The sequence below is a fragment of the Pezoporus occidentalis genome, unplaced genomic scaffold (assembly GCF_034315485.1).
Source record: "Pezoporus occidentalis ecotype Australia unplaced genomic scaffold, CSIRO_AGI_Poc_V1 ctg69, whole genome shotgun sequence".
NCBI classification, from domain to species: domain Eukaryota; kingdom Metazoa; phylum Chordata; class Aves; order Psittaciformes; family Psittacidae; genus Pezoporus; species Pezoporus occidentalis.
This window is the reverse complement of record NW_026916041.1, coordinates 3,521,905-3,539,699: the sequence shown is the minus strand read 5'-3', so window position 1 is coordinate 3,539,699 and position 17,795 is coordinate 3,521,905. Positions and strand designations below refer to the sequence as shown.

The window sequence follows — 17,795 nt, the reverse complement described above, 5'->3', positions numbered from 1 at the left end:
GTGGTAAATGCTCCATCCCTGTCAGTGTTCAAGGCCAGGCTGGAGAGAGCCCTGGGTGACATGGTCTGGTGTGAGGCATCCTTGCCCACAGCAAGGGGGTTGGAACTAGGTGATCTTAAGGTCCTCTCCAATTCTGTGATTCTGTGATCTTTCCAGAGAAATTTACAAAACACATTTTAATACTGAAGATGGAATCTAAAATTGCCAAATGCTGACCACCACAAAGCACCAATTCAATGCATTACTGGCTTTTCACCATGATTTACCCCCACTGCTCCTACTAAATTCTCCATGTTTCAGAAGCTATCAAATGCAGCATGCCACAGATGAGAGATTCAATCTGATCTATTCACTTAAACACTCCATATGTATTATCTTTGCAGAAATTAAAAATGTTGAACAGAAAACCTCACCTCCAGCTCCTTTTCATCAAAATAGTGCAGCCACTGTAGAGGCACAACTTCATTGAAACCATCAAGAAAAGCTTTGGTTTGTTCTCTAACTCCCCGAGAAAATCGCCACTCAGCCATTAGCCTGGGATGGAAAAGAACAAACATAAATTAAATATTAAATTAGCACTCATCATGAAGAAGCTCAAACATGTATGATTGCATCTCTGTTCCCATAAGGTAAAGCTCCCTCCAATTCTAGTTTCTGATACTGTACGATTCCATAGAAGGTAAGGGACCAACAACACCATCACAAATCTCCAAACTCAGAAAACAGTAAAAGAGATACTTAGACTACCACTCCAATAAACATATATATATATGAGTATTATTAACCTTCCATTGACAAAAATTCAGCAGCCTTTTCATGTAAATAATGCTTCTTGGGCTTTACAGTTTTGTTATGGCAAAATTTGCTTTACCTTAAAAAGTGCATAAACATAGTGTTTCAACGCTAGAAAAGAAACATTTCCACTGAAACATTCTGTTCTTGAGCAAAAGGCACCATATACACCAAGAATAGTAAGAAATACTGTTGCCGATAACACCCGTAACTACAGCTACCCCATACTGCCAGCATGAGACTACTTTCAGCTTCAACAAAGAATAGTCATTTTCTGTTATGAGCTTCTGATTTATGCTAAAATTTTGAGGAAGAGGTAACATTTTTTAAGTTTTAACTTAAATAGTCAAGCCACTTCTGAATAAAAAAAAAGACAAGAAATATATATACATACTAGAGAAACTATTTCACTGAGAGACCAAAGATGTTAATTTAAGAGGAAATTACATGTAGCACTGGACATACACTGTATCACAGAAAAGAATCTGTGTAAATCTCCTTTTGAGACCACTCTGAATAGATGGATCAGAAACAGAGGTTCAGGAAACAAAAGGCAGTGATAACATTAGGAGAGAGCAGCATAACAGAACAAAAAAAAAGTAATTTAAATCACACCACACTGTAAACCTTCTAGATTTCAGTTTCCAGTGACAGCAAAGTTCTGAAAAATTTAGAAATCCTCGGTCAAATACATGGCTTCCCTGCAGCTGGATTCGTTACCTAAATCACTGAAAATAGCTTCACTCACTTTCAGTTTCACCTGTTCTCTCACTGTCCATGTAATAACAAGACAGGTCATCTTCTGTTTCTATGGTCTCCTTTTTTGAGAGGGATGGGGGCAGGAGGACAAACGGGGTAGGGGTGGGACAATGGGGGAGAGGGAAGAGGGGAATGGGGGAGATTAAAATGTTCCAGGAGATTATGTGCACCAAGATACCATTTCAATAGCAGTCCCAAGAATTACACAGTACTAGGAAAAGAAAAAAAATCATATACTGTGTCAAGAAAGACTAGAGCAACAGAAGAAATACGGAATAATTTTTTTCAGCATCTACACCTTCCTACCCAATATATTCTTCTTTGTTTTCCTCTGTTACCAAGATATTTGAACCTCCTGATTTCAGCTCATGTGAGGTTACTTTTCCTAAGAGCTCCATATCCACACAAAAGTACATTTCCAAGTTACACTCTTCAATGTTGTTATCCCTGAATGAAAAGAGAAAAAAAAAGGTGGTCTATATAAATAGTTCTATATAAACAAAATGGGTTCTATATAAACAATGGGTTCTATATAAACAAACAAACAAAAAAAATTAATAAAACATCACACACACACAAGATAATCTACAAACCTTATCCAAATTAGGGAGTTGTAAAATTCGGTATCAATAGATTCTAGGTCCTTAATAGTAAGTTTTTTGCTCAGCATTCTTTTGTAGAAAGGCAGAGAAAAACCAGTGTCAATAAATTTCCCATGAAACAATGCCTGTTGAACAGAAAGAAGTCTGTTTAGCTCCTACTGAACTGCTGAATTATTGAAGCTTTTCTGGACTTGAATTCTTTTTTTCCTTTCTCCTTCAAATAATAAGAAGCACCAAGCAGCAGTAGCAGCTTGGTTTTAAAAAGAACAAAACATTGCATTAAGAGGGAAGGAAAAAAGAATGATTAATTTACAACATTATCCAAGCATATGTCATCATCAGAATTTAGAAATTATCTGATTAAAAATAAACTTGTCATAAAAGAATGAAGTCTACGAAAAGAGGAAATTACCAAGTTTCCTCTTTATTACGTGGATAGGTATATATGCCAAGCACTGTTTGATCCTACTTGATCATATTTGATCCTACTTGAGTAGCACATACATCCTGCAAAAGCATCCTTTACACAGTGTTACTGCAGCTTGTATAAATTACTTTAAAAATATAATCACAGACTGCTTCAGAAAGAGCTTTGGGAATCACATTTTTTATAGGTAACAGAACTGAAAATGAAATTCTACCTTCTACTGCAAAAATTAAACTGAAAAAAAACCAAATAAACAAAAACATGTGCTCACACTTGACTTGCCATACATGCACAAAAGGTGTCAGCTAATTTCTAGTACTGAAGCATAGCACACACACACACATACACACTGTGAACCTCTATCCTGACTCAGTGCATTTGAGTGATAACAGAGCATGGCTTTTGAAAATATAAAATATTTTTTCTTAATATGAAAATATTTTTTCCTCATCAATATCAAGTACACTTTCTTCATGAAAATACTTCTTTAAAAAAAAATCACCCTAAACATTGGTCTGGTATGCCATTCATTGCTTGCCTTTCCTTACAGTGCAAGTTTTATCAGCAGAAGAGCCAATGTAATGGCCCATTTCCTCTAGAAAAAGGCAAGGCTACATCTTTTCTCCCCACCTTCTAATTTCCCCCTTAGGGCTCACTCTAGCATGCACTATCTTCTGCTATAGGAAAGCTTAAACAGAGGCAATTATTTATTTATTTTTAAACTGGTCTATACTTCTCATGGGAGAGCAAGCTAATCGAAATGGAAAAATTAAATACCAAGTGCAGCATCTACACATGGGATTTCCTGCTTTTTTGCAAAAGTCAGCTTTTAAATTATCTAATTTAATGTCTATGTCATCTTACAGCAAAACATAAAAGTCACCTCAGCCAACCTCATGTGACAGGTTTTTACTACAGTAATGTGCATTTTTACATTTAACCCCATTTTGGTCAAAAGCATCTGTGATTATTTCAGCACTTAAAGCCAAAATAAGTCACAACTATTTTAGAACTGTGACAGCAACAGAAATTACAAATGTACTTAAAAAGCCTACCTAAACTCCCTGAAATGATGTCCATTTACATTATTACCTGAGCTATTTTAAGCCACTAAAGGGTATCCCCAGGAAGTACTGTAAGGAATACCATCCATTACAAACCATCAATATACTCAAACCTTTCAACTGACCACATCAGGCACCTTTACACAGGCCTCTCCCTCACTCTCCTCCCCTTCGAGAATTTAAAGTTAAAATATAAATGTACTTCAGGATAGAAACTTTGTCTTTTAATTACATTAAACACTTTAATTAAAGTATATTAATTAACTTACAGGCCTTCTATGATCCCTATTTTTATGAATTACGTTTCCTGAAATTAACATTTCATAGAATCATAAAATAGTTAGGGTTGGAAAGGACCTTAAGATCATCAAGTTCCAACCCCTCTGCCATGGGCAGGAACACCTCACACTAAACCATTTCAACTACAAATTTTACCTTATGTACAAGATAAAAAAAAAAAAAAAATCCACTGGCTAAAAGAAAGAATTTGGCTTATCACATCTTCCTGCTTAATGGCATTATAGCTTGCTGAGGGTTCCAAAAGGAAGAAAAAACGTTGGCAGCTCATTGCATCTGTTAACTCAATGAAATAAACCTTCATGACAGCACAGAAATACAGGAATGTCAGGGAGCTTGCCCATAAAATCCTCGAAATCAGAGATGTTCACATCAAAACTAAATAAATTTGTTTATCAAGAAGAATCTGTAAGAAAAGTAAAACCAAGAAAATCCCCAAAACTAATTTATTGTAAGTCTGAAAGTATTTTCCCCTCTTCTGTTATAGTTTACTGGTATTTATTCTGATTTCATACGCAAAGCCTGAAGAACAGAAAACAACAGTCACTTCCATTTGAAAATGTACTTTTGTTTACTTTTTGTTTTCCCTATTCACCATTTTCCGGGATGTTTGGAGGGCTACGTGTAGACATCATGATGATTATGTGGAAAGATGACTGTATCACTACATGGAAGGAAAGAAATATGACAGAGTAGGAGTCCACTATAGGAAACATACTGGGTGGTACGAGTATGCTTTTAATTTGAGAGACACCTGATGGCAGAGAATCGGCTCCCTGCCAGCTTCTGCTCTCCTTAGTATCTGACCTCTGTATCCAAGTACAAAAAATTTCTAACTCATTTTTTTTCAAATATAATAAGGTATACCAAGTCTAACAAAGGAGCCTTTTTTGGAAAATACCAGTCACATTTTTCAGAGCATCAGAATTCAGACACTCAACCAAACAGCAGTTTGCATGTAGTACACACATCCAATTGATAAAAATAAAATATACTGAATGCCATACTAACTGTCATCACTATCCCGGGAAACTTGACTGTGTAAGAGACTTAACTCTCCAGGAGTATTTTGGCTCAATAGTCTTATGTGCCTTTCATTTCTAATAGATTAATATAACCTTTAATAACTGTAAAAACAAATATTGTTCAGGAATAAACGTATAGCTACAGCAAATAATAAAACCTTAAAAATCTAACCTACCATGGCAATAAAGCGCCCAATGAAACAGAAATATGAAAGATGGTCAGGATTGATTGTTGATGCTGGATTTATCTGCAGGCAATAGTTGCTCTTGCCAGCATATTCAAATAGGCAGTACATAGGGTTCAGTACTTCATGGGAAAGCAAGAAAAACCATTCTCTAAGGAAAAAAAAACATGTATACACATAAAAACCATCAAATACAGATGCTTATCACCATTCCTCTTAGGTAACTAGAAAAATGGTCAAAATATATGCAAACTTAGAAAAATAACATAACCAATGCTGTATTAGAATCATAGAATAATATATGGCATTATATACTTAAATATAAAAAAATCATTATTCAAATCAATAATGTTAGAAAGTCATGGTTGTCATAGTTTAGAAACTATTAAGCTTGTCACCTTGAACACACCCTCATAGCACAAGTTTTAGCTGTATATTAGTAACATTTTTGCCTACAAAGTCCTTGCCTCAAATACATGGTATTTACCCTCGTCATGTCTGCTTTACTGCATAAGTCTCCAATCTCTATTCAAAAAACCCTACAATTATTCCATGAGCAGTGCTTAAAAGAAAACAAAACCAAAAAACCCCAAAACCACAGCACACCTTACTTGCTTTCCCAGTATGACAGTGGAACACACACAGAGTTACTGTGGTTTAACAAACTACTATGTATCAGTTAAGCAAACACAACATGACAATAGGAAAACGTATTTTTGTTGAGGTTTAACTAGGACATGTTGTTCACCACTTTCATAGTTCACTTTCTCAGCTGACCTGAAATAGTAATAGAATCTGGTATTTCATCATTAGCATAGCTGATTTTTAGAGTATTTGTTGCTTTACAGCATTTACATATAATCACAGACCTCAGAAGCAATCATATATTCTCAGGATTTATTGTATCAGGCCCTTTGTAAAGGCTTGGAACTGAACAATGAGGGTTAGGGGAAAGACACAAAAAAAAACCCTAAAAGTCTATCCTGTGGGGACTGAATTACATCCTGACTGCCTTTCAGCTGTCACATTTTAAGAGGCATCCTTTCTATCTCTGTATTTACCTGAGAACAAGTCGAGGATGATGACTGCAACAACATGCTTCCAATCCAAAGGTCAAATAGAAAGAGTAAACAGAGAAAAGCAGCCAGGATACGATAACTCTAACAGGGTTCTGTGTATCTTTTAATAAGCACAAGAATGCTGTACAATATTCTATGCAGGTTTTATACTGACACAACAATACTAAGCCTGCATAGATACATCATATTTAACAGGCATTTAAATAAGATCAAAGCCAGATAAAGGATGAATCAAAGAAATCGCTCATCAACAAGAAGTCTGCAGAAGCAAATTTCACATCAACGGAACTAGCCACAGGACCTAGTGTCAGACTGGGTCTGCTAAACACAAGGTAAAAATCTGGAGGGAACACCAAGTTTAGCCTGCTGAGAAACAAGTGATAAACCAGGTGCAGCAGCTTTCTATATTTGAATTAATACAGTATTACATTAGCAAATCAGCACATGAACATTTACACAGTGTCACTTAAGAATTCTCAGCTCAGATTACAATTGCTGGTTCTCAGTTTCACATACAAAATCTTGGGCAAGACTTATTCCTAAAACTATAAAATTATACTACCTGTACATTTGTTATTTATTCTGCTACCTTCTATGACTAACAGATGTTATATTATTCTAACATCACTTCTTTGGAATATTTTGTTTCTCCGGAACAGACATCTTGAACTCTCCTGGTCCCCATCCTGTGCCTAGGGCCATGTTAGGGACACCAATCAAACAAAACCAATGCAAAACAAAAATTTGATTCCTCCCTGCTGTCACTGCCCAAAAGCCTATCAGATACTGTAATTCAGAAGTATAACCATCCATAAATGCAAAGAAGCTGAACCTTCAGAGGCAAGCTTCCTTATTTGCAAATACTACACATTTTCGCTGAACTTCATTTAGTAAGCTACATAAACCAGGTCAAAATTGAACACCTTTACATAAAAAAAAAAAACAACAACAACAAAAAAAAACACAATAAAACCTCAAAAAACTTTATCACCTATGACTACTTCTAATTCCCTGGATCTGCAGTAGTATTGACATTTTCATCCTAATAGTAACATTTCAGTCAAGTAGCTGGCAATAGTAGTCAGTGGTTATCTTCTATATGGTCAAAAGGTGAAACACACTTTAGCTATCATTTTCCTGTTACCAGATTTTCCCTTCAAATTTCACTTCAGATTCTAGAAAATCCTGTACTCTAGCTGTTTTGCACTCCTGCACAGCCTACATAGTCTATTCATCTGCTGTTACTTCATGGCTGCACTACTCTCCTCTTGTTCATGTCCTTTCTGTTCTTATCAGTCCCAATCTGGTGCTGACTCCTTTTTTCCAAATAAGCAAAACACTTTTTATTTTTCCACCGTCCCCACATCCAGGAAAGTGGAACTTTCTGATAGAAAGTTTCTGATATAACTCAGTCTACAGCAATTAACTGGCATAAAAACCTCCAATTTAAACATCAATCTTTGCCAAAGAACTGAACAACCGAGACCACAGTTTTACTAATGTAATGTTATAACCCATAACATCCAGTGCTGCCAGTTTCACCTCCTTAACACCTTAAGGGAAGCTAAAAAGGTAACCATAGTCAGACTGCAAAAGCAAGCAGTTTCTTTGCCAACAGAATTATATTAGAAATCAAGGTTAGAGTGCTATTAAAGCGTATACCTATATTTTAAATAAATTTTCTTTTACCTTGCCAAGCCACCATAATCCAATCCTTCTTCTCCTCTGAATATAACATACAATCTTCTCCTCAAATCATAGGGTTTTAATGCCATAATCTATAAAAAGAAACCAAAATTGTAACAATTTATAAATTATGCATTGCCAATACAATCACTCCTTCTTATTTAGATTTTAATTGATACAGAAATGCAATATATGTCAAATGTTTACACAGATTTGACAAGCAACTAGACCATCTCATGGAACATGCAATTAATGAACAGATATACTAACTTGGACTTAAAATCCTTGAGCAGCAGTCTGCTAGCAAGTAGGAGAGCATATCTGGAAAGTATCATTGTATGACTGCCCTGTTCTTATACTCTGCCTAAGGCAATTTAGGGAATCTAGCAATGTTAAACATATCTATTACAGATTTTGGTTTTAGGCAAATCATTTAAAAAGTAATTTAATCCAAAATAAGTGTAACATACTTTAATTAATAATATAATTGTTACTTATAGAGAATCCCTCCCAAGAGTTTTTGATGTGGTGACAGCAGCAAGAATTCTCCTTGTTACAGAGAAAGAAGGAAAGAACATACATTGGCTACACACTGTAACAGCTCAAGAACCATAAGCTTCAATTAAACAGATTTAACCTCTGAAGGACAAAGCAGGACACCAGTTTTAATTGGAGAAAACAGTATTTTGTAACGTATATAATCACAAGAATCGGAAAAGCAAATCTGATGTGCTTAAGTTAAAAGGGTATGCAATGTGGTTAAGCTACGAAACTCTTTTACCACAGGACGCTGCAGATGCAAAAAGTTCACAAAAGGAGCACAGACCAGCTCAAAGAAGCCCCTGGAGGATTATTAAAATACCCAGAAACCACATCAAGCTAAAGAAGCACTTCAAATGTAAACAGCTGGGAGCTGAAGGATCATTTGGTAAAAGTGTTATATACAATACTTCTGTTCCCAGTTTTCCGTAAGAATCCTCCTCTGGCTAACACCAGAGGAAGATTTACTGTGCCTGAAGGACCATTAGTCTGAACTGGCTACGGCCATCTTTGTTCTTATGCTTTGTCTTGATAAACAAACATAACAATCTTTGCAGGCTTACTTGCTGGAAGGAATCCTCAAACAAAGTCTGTCTGGATACATTGATTTTCACATGACTTGGCAGTGCATTGGACTGTAATCATAAGGCAATAATGTTAAAAGGCAGCACATATAAATATAAAATCAGATAGTTTCAAAAAGGAAAGTACCTGACACAAGTAACGGAAATGAGCAAGTTTCCACCTAAAGCTACGCTCATAAGCGATCTGTGGCCCTTTATTTCTGTAAGGAAATAGATTTGAGATACATTAACCACACAGACACCAAGCAATACTTTCGATGCTAAGCAGCAGCTTGTAGATCTCAAAAATACACAAAAACTGTTAAGAACAAGGTAAGATCAGAAACAAAAACAGAGTCCGTGGTTTGGCCAGACAGTCTGTCCTTCTGACACTCTCCTAGTCAATTTACCAAATTAGAGAGAAAAGTAGAGATCTAGAGGATTTCAAACCCCTGCCTGTTTTGTAAAAATTACAGGCCAGCTAAAGGAGAGGTATTTAATTTATTGTCCTCACTCAAAGATTGTTAAATTAGGCTTCATAAATTCAGCTGCTTGTGGAAGTATGAACGAGTTTCTAATCCAACACTCCACAGGCTCTTTGAATGAACGGTCATCAACATGTCATCAGAAATAAACACTACCCTACATAAAAGACATTAAGACAGTGTCCTAGGTTAGGCTTAAACCATGACAGACAGCCACAACAGACTGGGTCAATTCTTCTCACTAAACAATTTTTAAGAAGATTTGCATGTAAAGTTTTTTAAAAGTATTTAGAACTACTCTGTTTAGACATGAACGTTGCTAGAGGGTGCATAACTATAACCAATACTCATTATAATCATTTACTGTTTCTTTAAAAAATGAAATATTAGTCACATTAGTTCAATATTCCAGTTTACCACACTTTCCCTCTGATTTACAAAACTATCACAATCTTGGTATTTGAAAAGTATATGAAAACTAGTGAGCCTTAGAAAAGCACAGCAAAGTGTGTGATAGATTAAAATTAAATCTTAAAAATAGATTAAATTTATAGGACAATAATTTGTTCATAATTTAGTGCTCAATCCCAGCTAAAGGTATACATTGTTTTTTAGTATGAGAAGATTTCATTATTAAACTACAGGAAGTTAAAACATTAAAAAATATATTTGATTTCTCACTTACACAGATGATTTCCCAGTACGAGGATCATTGAAGGTGGTGGTTCTTGTATTATGGTCAACAAAGTATCTGACACCTTCTCTTGTATATCTGATTTCCCAGCCCTCTGGAAGGGGGTCTTCATTTTGTAAACTGCAGAAGAAATTGCAGACAGTATTTTTTCCGCCATATCATCATATCTGAGAATTAAGCAAGACCTTTTTATTTAACAGTCAATATACACACCTACCCTTGAGTTCGAGGGTCTTCCCACTGTGTTGTCTTTGTGTTATGATTTACAAAATACACCCTATCATTTGAATCCACTCTCCTTTCTGGGAAAAGAAGAAAAAAACAAACAAACAAACAAACACTATAGAACAACTGCATTATAAATTTCTGTAACTGTCACTCCCTGAAATCAACAGCTAATTAACTTACCCCAACCTGGTGGTAAAGGCCCAAGTGGGTCATTTTCTGCTGACAACATCGAAGCCTATTTAAAAACAAGAGGACACTCAGGTCAATTATTATTTGTATTTTTTCCTTAATGTGTTTTAAGATTACCACTAGTTCTGAAGTTTTCATACTGAAAAATATCATGCCATTTTTAGTCTGGTTTTGAGAAGAAACACAGATTATATTATAATAAGATAAGATTTGTACAGTTGTCTCTACTGCTTCCAAGCCTATGTAACCTCTATTTCCCTTCCTACAGCAAACTTGAGATTCAGTGGTCTTAAAAGATGTAGAGTTCACAGAAATTTTGCAGAAGAAACTATAAAGAGATAAACACAATGTTCTTGCTGAAGAACATGCTTTATCATAAGACACGTTTCCAAGCAGAGTAATTACTGCCAACACAGGGTTTTTTGCTTCCTCAATACATGACATCTTCCCTGGATGTTTGGCTATTTTCAGACCTGGCCATTTTTAGCAACTGCAGCTGCAAGCATCAAAATACATGGATGGTTAAAATTATACCAACAGACAATAAGGGTAAAAGGAAAAAAAAAATTAAAAAACCCTGATGAAATTATTATATAAGACCATGTTAAGCTTGTAATACACTGTAACCTTGCATTAGTCCCCAGGTAGCTCCAAGAATGAAATGCATGGGAAAAATAAAACCAGAAGGTAGAAATCCCCCAAACTGCATGATCCATGCTCTGATTTATAATTAAAAGCATCCACCCCCTAAAATTTTTTGCACACTAAAATTCCCTTCTTTTGCTGCTGTTGTTGTGCAGAATGGAATTTTGATACATGGGAACCAAGCTGCATTATCTAAACAGTATCTTAAGGACCACCTTGCTACTAATACTGCTTTATATAGCATTTGCAATCCAAAAAATCTCAAATCCACTTAAGAGTTTATAACAACAAATTCAAGAAAAAAAAAAAGCTTCAGTATTTTTCCTGTGAAACAGAAACAGAGCAAGGATGAGAAAAAAAATGCAATATTTACACTCAAAATCAAGCTGCCTCTTTGTTCCAGCCACCAGCTAATAGATGTGAACAGACTATTACCATTATCTCAGCAGCAAATGCAGTAAGCTTTTTGTGCTTTTGGGAACTATTCAGTCACAATGACCCTGTAACCAAAGATTTCTCTGTGGCGAGTATAAAAAGAATAGCGCACAAAAGAAAATGCTGTCTGCCAAAGAACTGAATGGCGGCACGATTCAGAAATTTCTGATCTTCTTAATGAGTCCAAGGATTTGTGTGCGCTGCTGACTAATGTAAATTTACAGAACACTCCTAAATACTATGCAGTGCCATGGAATGAACCAGATTCTATAGCAAAAGTAGTACATTAACTGGGGTAAAAATAAAATAAATTAACTAAAATAGCTATATCCTATCCATTTTTCTCCCTTCACATAATTTAGCTTTGACCAGTCAAGGTAACTGAAACACGAAAAGTATTAATACTTTTTGTGAGTAATACTTTTTGTGAGTAAATGTATTAATACTTTTTTTTCCCCAAGCAGTAAATTACAATCTCACTTATAAGCTGCTATATAGGCAGAGTCCTGGAATGTCACCAAAGGAAGAAAAGCTAATTCTAGTTTGACCTTAACAATTCTAGAAGAAATGTATACAGCAGTACTAAAGAAAAAAAAAAACCAAAACAACCAAAACCAAAACACACACCACAAAAAAAACCAAATAAAACTCCAACCAAAAAAAACCACACAAAACCGCACACAAACCCCCCATAATTTCTTCAATATAATTTCAATTTTTTTACCCACAATATGTTAGTTCTAGGTATGCAACTGACACACTACTTTGAGTTCTAAAGTGATGCAAACAGTCCAGTCATCTTCTCTCTTCCTTAAAGTATCTTCTGCCTCACAAACAAATCTTAATTCAATGATTCTATAGTCCAAGGGGACATTTTAAGAAATTAGTCTGTGGGTTTCTGTAAGAGTTGTTATTATTAAATGAACATAGTTTAATTAAAAAAATTATATTATTCCCTGAGAGAATAAGTCTAGCTCAAAAGAAAAAAAAAAAAAAAAAAATAGTCTTTGGGTCAGGAAAAGTGTGAGTTTTCTTAGATGTTTAAGCAACTGATCAAAGTAGTACACGAGTACAAAAAGTTGCTTAGTGGCTGTGATTCCTGAATTTGCATTAAAAGTTACCAATGTGTACAAGTACCTTAGGGGAAGGTGTAAAAAAGATGGAGCCAGGCTCTTCCCTGTGGCACTCAGTGTCAGGACCTGACGCAATAGGCATTCCCTCTGAATATCAGGAAGCGCTTTTTCACTATGAGGGTGAATGTGCACTGGCATGGGTTGCCCAGGGAGATTATGCAGTCTCCATCCTTGGAGATATTCAGAAGCTGCTTGGACACTAGGCAACTAGCTGTAGGTGATCTTGCTTGAGAAGGGCAGTTGGACCAGATGACTTCCAGAGGTCCCTTCCAATCTCAAGCATTCTATCTTTCTCAAATTTCATGAGAGAAATTGACTTTGATGAACAGCTCCAGGACTTCAGTGGTGATGCATTTTTCTCCTATTGCTAGTGATGACCTATAAGGTCTAAATAGATAAGAGGCTGAGAACCATTAAATGTAATAATACTGCAGCATCCTTTACTTCAGAGGGGTACTTGAATAAAAGTCCATCAAATTCAAAGCAAAGTTAGGTCTGGAATGCAGAGTCGTAGTTCAATGAGGCTGTTTCAAACCTGTACTTCAATGGTTTCTTCTTTAAAGCACTACAGCTTTGCTACATATCACAGTCTCTGGGACTAGATCTTTTTTCTTTTCAGAGACCAAGCGCAATTCCTAACATGGACTGGTTTAGAGTGACAGTGACATGCAGGCACCAAAAACAGTTTTGAAGGCCATTTAATGTTCAAAATGCCCATAACTCAGCTTTTACATTCCCTTTCAGTTAAGGGACTTCTTTAGTTTTACTTCTTACTACTATCATTAAAGGTTTTAAGTATCATGCAGTACACAAGGCTCAAAAATTAGGGAACCAACTTCTGCCTTTAAGGACGATTTTTACAAACATTTTCACAGAACCAGAATCTGAATTACTGATGCCAAACATCTCATAACACACATGGCTGAACAGTTACAAAAACACTTTAGAAAAGTTAAAGAAGAAAAAGTATACCTATACCTCTACTTATTTCTAATTTAATATGAAAAATTGATGTGAGAAATTTTACCGAATAGAGGTATCGTTGGTTAAATTGCTGCATAGCTCCCTGCAGTTGATTCCGTTGAGACTGCCATTGCTCAAAGTTTCTGACTGATTCCATTGTTGGGCGCTGCCACGTTGTTGTTCTGGTGTTGTGGTCCACATAGTAAACTCTCCCACGATCATCGACTCTTCTTTCCCAGCTTTTAAGAAACCCAAATGTTAACACCTAATTCTGTAACTGATTTTCTGTTTATGCTGAACTCCCAGTACTGGAGTCACAGGCATGAATTTAATTTCTAAAGTCTCCAACCTTAGTGGTAGGACAACAAATACATTGAGCAAACACAAAATTCAAGCAATAGCATGCTCAGCAATTTGTCACCTCATTTTTAATGTCATAAATTCCTGTGACCACAAGCAATGTTGGCAGGCTTCACAGAAAACACTTTGCAAGAAATCTGAGGTTTGAAACCAGTGCACTGGTGTCACCCAACTAAAGGTGGTCATATGTGCTTAAGTTTTAAAGGAAGAACAAAATAATTTAGTAGCTGTATTTGAAAAAATGATCACAACAAACAACATATACAGTACCAATTTTCCTATAATAATAGCTGTAATTAATACAATTCTAAATTATCTGAAAGCTAGAATTTCTTACTACATGATCCATAACACAGTTTTAATGAGCTGCTTACAAAAGCTGGTATTTTTCCTACACCAAAAAAAAACAAAACAAACAAAACAAAAAAACAACAACAAAAAGTCCCTTTATCATATTTAAATTAAAAAAGTCTACATTACCCAGGAGGTAAGGGTTGTGGTCTTTCCCATGTTGTAGTTCGTGTGTTGTGATCAACATAATAGGTTCTACCATGAGGATCCTTTCTTTGCTCCCACCTTCAAGACAAAAAGACTTTCACGTAAGTCAAGGTGAAAATTACTTCCCACTAAGCCAAAAAGGAACCTTGGAACTGAATGAAAACACTATGATCCAAAACTCATTCTAAACCACCAGAGAAAACTCACACTAGAATACGTTCTGTTACTTCTTATTGAACTGGTATCACCATAAAGTGACCTGGTACACAAAATGAGCATACATCAATATTCACAAGCATTTTCAAATTCTATTTAAGGTATCTGAAAACAAAGGCAATTAAATATCTGCTCAAGGCTTGAATACTAAGATAAGCTCTTTCAAAAAGCACTCAGAGATGCATTCTTTGCATCTTGAACTCCGTGCCTCTTTGGCACATTTCAAAGCACTGTGCCTATATCCAACAAACAACAAGATATTTCACAGTGAACCTGAAAGGTATACTATCATATGGTTTCCCTGTGTTTTTATTTCCTGTCCTGGTAATTCATCTATCTGATATCCCGGGGTATTATTTCTTCAGTTTTAGTTGCAAAGCAAACTTTTACTGAAGATGGAGAGAGGGCCAAACATTATAAAACAACTGAAGTTCCATGCTGCTGAGAACTGTAATAATGCCACAGAAGTATTTATAAATGGGAGAGGAAGCCAGGATAAATGTTAGATGAAAAGCTGATGCCCTTGCTTGCATCAGATACATGTTTTTCTTATACACCTAAAGAGGTAGGCAGAACACCTTGCCTGCCACTCATAGGACTCAACATGCATTTTCTCACCATTACAGAGTATCCTATAAAAATCCTACAAAATTTTTTCAGCAGTTCAAGAGGCTAAATGCTAAGATTACAAGAAAATAAGAGAGGAGCAGCAATATGTTACGGAGTTACTAGGGATAAACATAATAGACTGAACTAGATGGGATAAAGGGGCAGGGGGGAAGAACACACATAAAACATAACCCAGAGAAGCCTGATCAGAGTGGAATGATTAAGCAGTGCATGTGGCCATAATGCACACTGGCACTCATGACCCTGTCCTCAGTGGGAAACCATATAATTAATTGAAAAAGACTGTGTGGATGACCACAGGAATTCCCACCTATAAAGAGCCTCCACTGTCAAAGCACCTGAAAATTGAAAACTTGTAACTCTTCCCCAACAATATCTACACAATATTTCTATCCTTTTAGGTGCTTGTTTTCATGTTTACCCAACTGCAGAAACTGAAGTGTCACTAATAACTTACTGAACCTCCTTCAGAGGGAGCAGGTACAAGACAGGCTCTGAAAGATTAGCTACAATGACACAAGGTATATACACTTTGGGTTAAGAAACAATTCATGTGTTCAGAAAATGCTGTAAGAGTTAATATCTAGAATATTACAGAAATGTCAGTATTTCCAATTAGTTACTGAAGACATCTTTTCACCCAAACATGAAAACATCTATTAAAGAGCAAGTACTATATTTTCACCTAATATCTGAGCACATCTTTTTCATTTAAGGTTTAGAACCACAGTAGTAGTTCCTAACAGTCTAGCAGAATTAAAAGTTTCTTGCGATTCCGAGCACATACATACATTTCAAATCTGTAATTTTACCTCTAACATTACTATTACACAGCAAGCACCTACAAGTATTTTATCAAATTTCAGTTCTCTGTATTTTTGTCCCTACTGCAGTCTCATAGTTCAAGAGCCAAAGAAGTAACAAATTATTACCCAAGTAAGCCTAAATACATCAAATGATAAATCTTCATGTCCATAATGCCCAAGAGTTTGTCTATTTGGACCACAATACAATCTCAGCAAATTTGTTATCAGTCATTACTGGGACAAGAGCTACTAGCCCATTACAGCAGCAGTACAAACCCCATTTTAGATCAAGTAACCCCATCTCAGCAAACATATGTACATTTAGGCAAAACACAATTCTAGCATTAAATTCAAGCCCACATACCCTGGTGGCAAAGGTTCTGTACTCGCATTACCAGACTGCTGTCTTGCAGGTTCTGCAGATGCACTTGAGGTGGAGGAGGATTCCCTTGGTTTTGCTGCATCTGCTGCTACACTGTTTCGAGCATTAGGTTGAGCACAGTCTGTTGCACCCACAGGTTCTAGTCCAGCAGACGCAACAGGCAATGCAGAAGCATGGCTTTCAGAACAGCTTGCTGTGTCTGTTGTTGACTGAGGTTCTGCTGTAGTGTTAGTGCAATCTGAAGACATGGGAGCTTCAACTGAATCTACCGGAGCCTCAGAGACAGAAGAATTACCAGTTTCTGGTGCAGAGGAGGATGATTCGCCATTAACTGAGAAATGGGAAATAAGAACATCTGTATATTATAATCTTCTGAGATTCATTTTTCAAATTACTAACTTTTGTTGTAAATAGCACGAAGGAATATGCTTAAGTCACACCTATATGCCATAAGCATTATTTTTGTCTATGATGACAAAAACTCACAATGCACCTGCCTCAGTTAAAGCTGTAATTAAAACTCAGTCTGAAAGCCATGCTCTATAGACTTCCCTGCTAAGGTAATTCCTCAGTTTCTGCATATCTTGGTCAACATTACATTTTACTCTTTAGATTAACAAATGTATCCATCTGCTTAGGACCAGAAAACAGTACTGCTTTATTTGCTTTGAAACTTACTTGCTATGAACTTCTACCAACTTTAAAAAAGAATCTCGATCAGTACGACATGAAAGAAAAATGTGAAAGAGACAAAAAATACCATGAAATTTAGAAAACTAAGATGCAGTTCTTAGAGATTATTTTTATCTTTTCCTTTTTCAGAGTTGAGGTACAGAACCCTAAAATTCAGCAAAACACACCTGTGTGTGACTTGGGCAAAAAAACAAATCCCCCTCCAAAAGTGGGATTAAAATGTAAAAAACAGTATTTGGCTAATGCAATTTACATAGTCTAATGACTGAAGAAAGTCATTTCAGAATCACAAAGTAAATCAATTTCTGTCTTTTAAAGAACAATACAAATGTCATTCAACTCAAGCAATCGTAATCCCATAAAAGGTTTAAAGCAGGCATGGATTTAGCAGGAAAAGGGGCTAAGTAGGCTTTAATACT

At 35.9% G+C, this 17,795-nt stretch overlaps 1 protein-coding gene across 5 annotated transcripts in view; it reads right to left on the bottom strand.

The window, feature by feature from the left end:
• Positions 1 to 17,795, bottom strand: part of WWP1 (WW domain containing E3 ubiquitin protein ligase 1) — a 64,977-nt gene that overhangs the window by 6,112 nt on the left and 41,070 nt on the right. For all 5 annotated transcript variants that reach the window (XM_062641606.1, XM_062641601.1, XM_062641603.1 and 2 more), the window contains 13 exons: positions 16,666 to 17,014; positions 14,632 to 14,727; positions 13,856 to 14,030; positions 10,607 to 10,661; positions 10,416 to 10,500; positions 10,190 to 10,318; positions 9,168 to 9,240; positions 9,020 to 9,091; positions 7,920 to 8,008; positions 5,143 to 5,302; positions 2,145 to 2,278; positions 1,858 to 1,998; positions 414 to 534 (listed from right to left, as the gene is read on the bottom strand). In XM_062641606.1, coding sequence (XP_062497590.1) covers positions 414 to 534; positions 1,858 to 1,998; positions 2,145 to 2,278; positions 5,143 to 5,302; positions 7,920 to 8,008; positions 9,020 to 9,091; positions 9,168 to 9,240; positions 10,190 to 10,318; positions 10,416 to 10,500; positions 10,607 to 10,661; positions 13,856 to 14,030; positions 14,632 to 14,727; positions 16,666 to 17,014 — 1,679 coding nt within the window. The remainder of the gene's footprint in view (positions 1 to 413; positions 535 to 1,857; positions 1,999 to 2,144; positions 2,279 to 5,142; positions 5,303 to 7,919; positions 8,009 to 9,019; positions 9,092 to 9,167; positions 9,241 to 10,189; positions 10,319 to 10,415; positions 10,501 to 10,606; positions 10,662 to 13,855; positions 14,031 to 14,631; positions 14,728 to 16,665; positions 17,015 to 17,795) is intronic.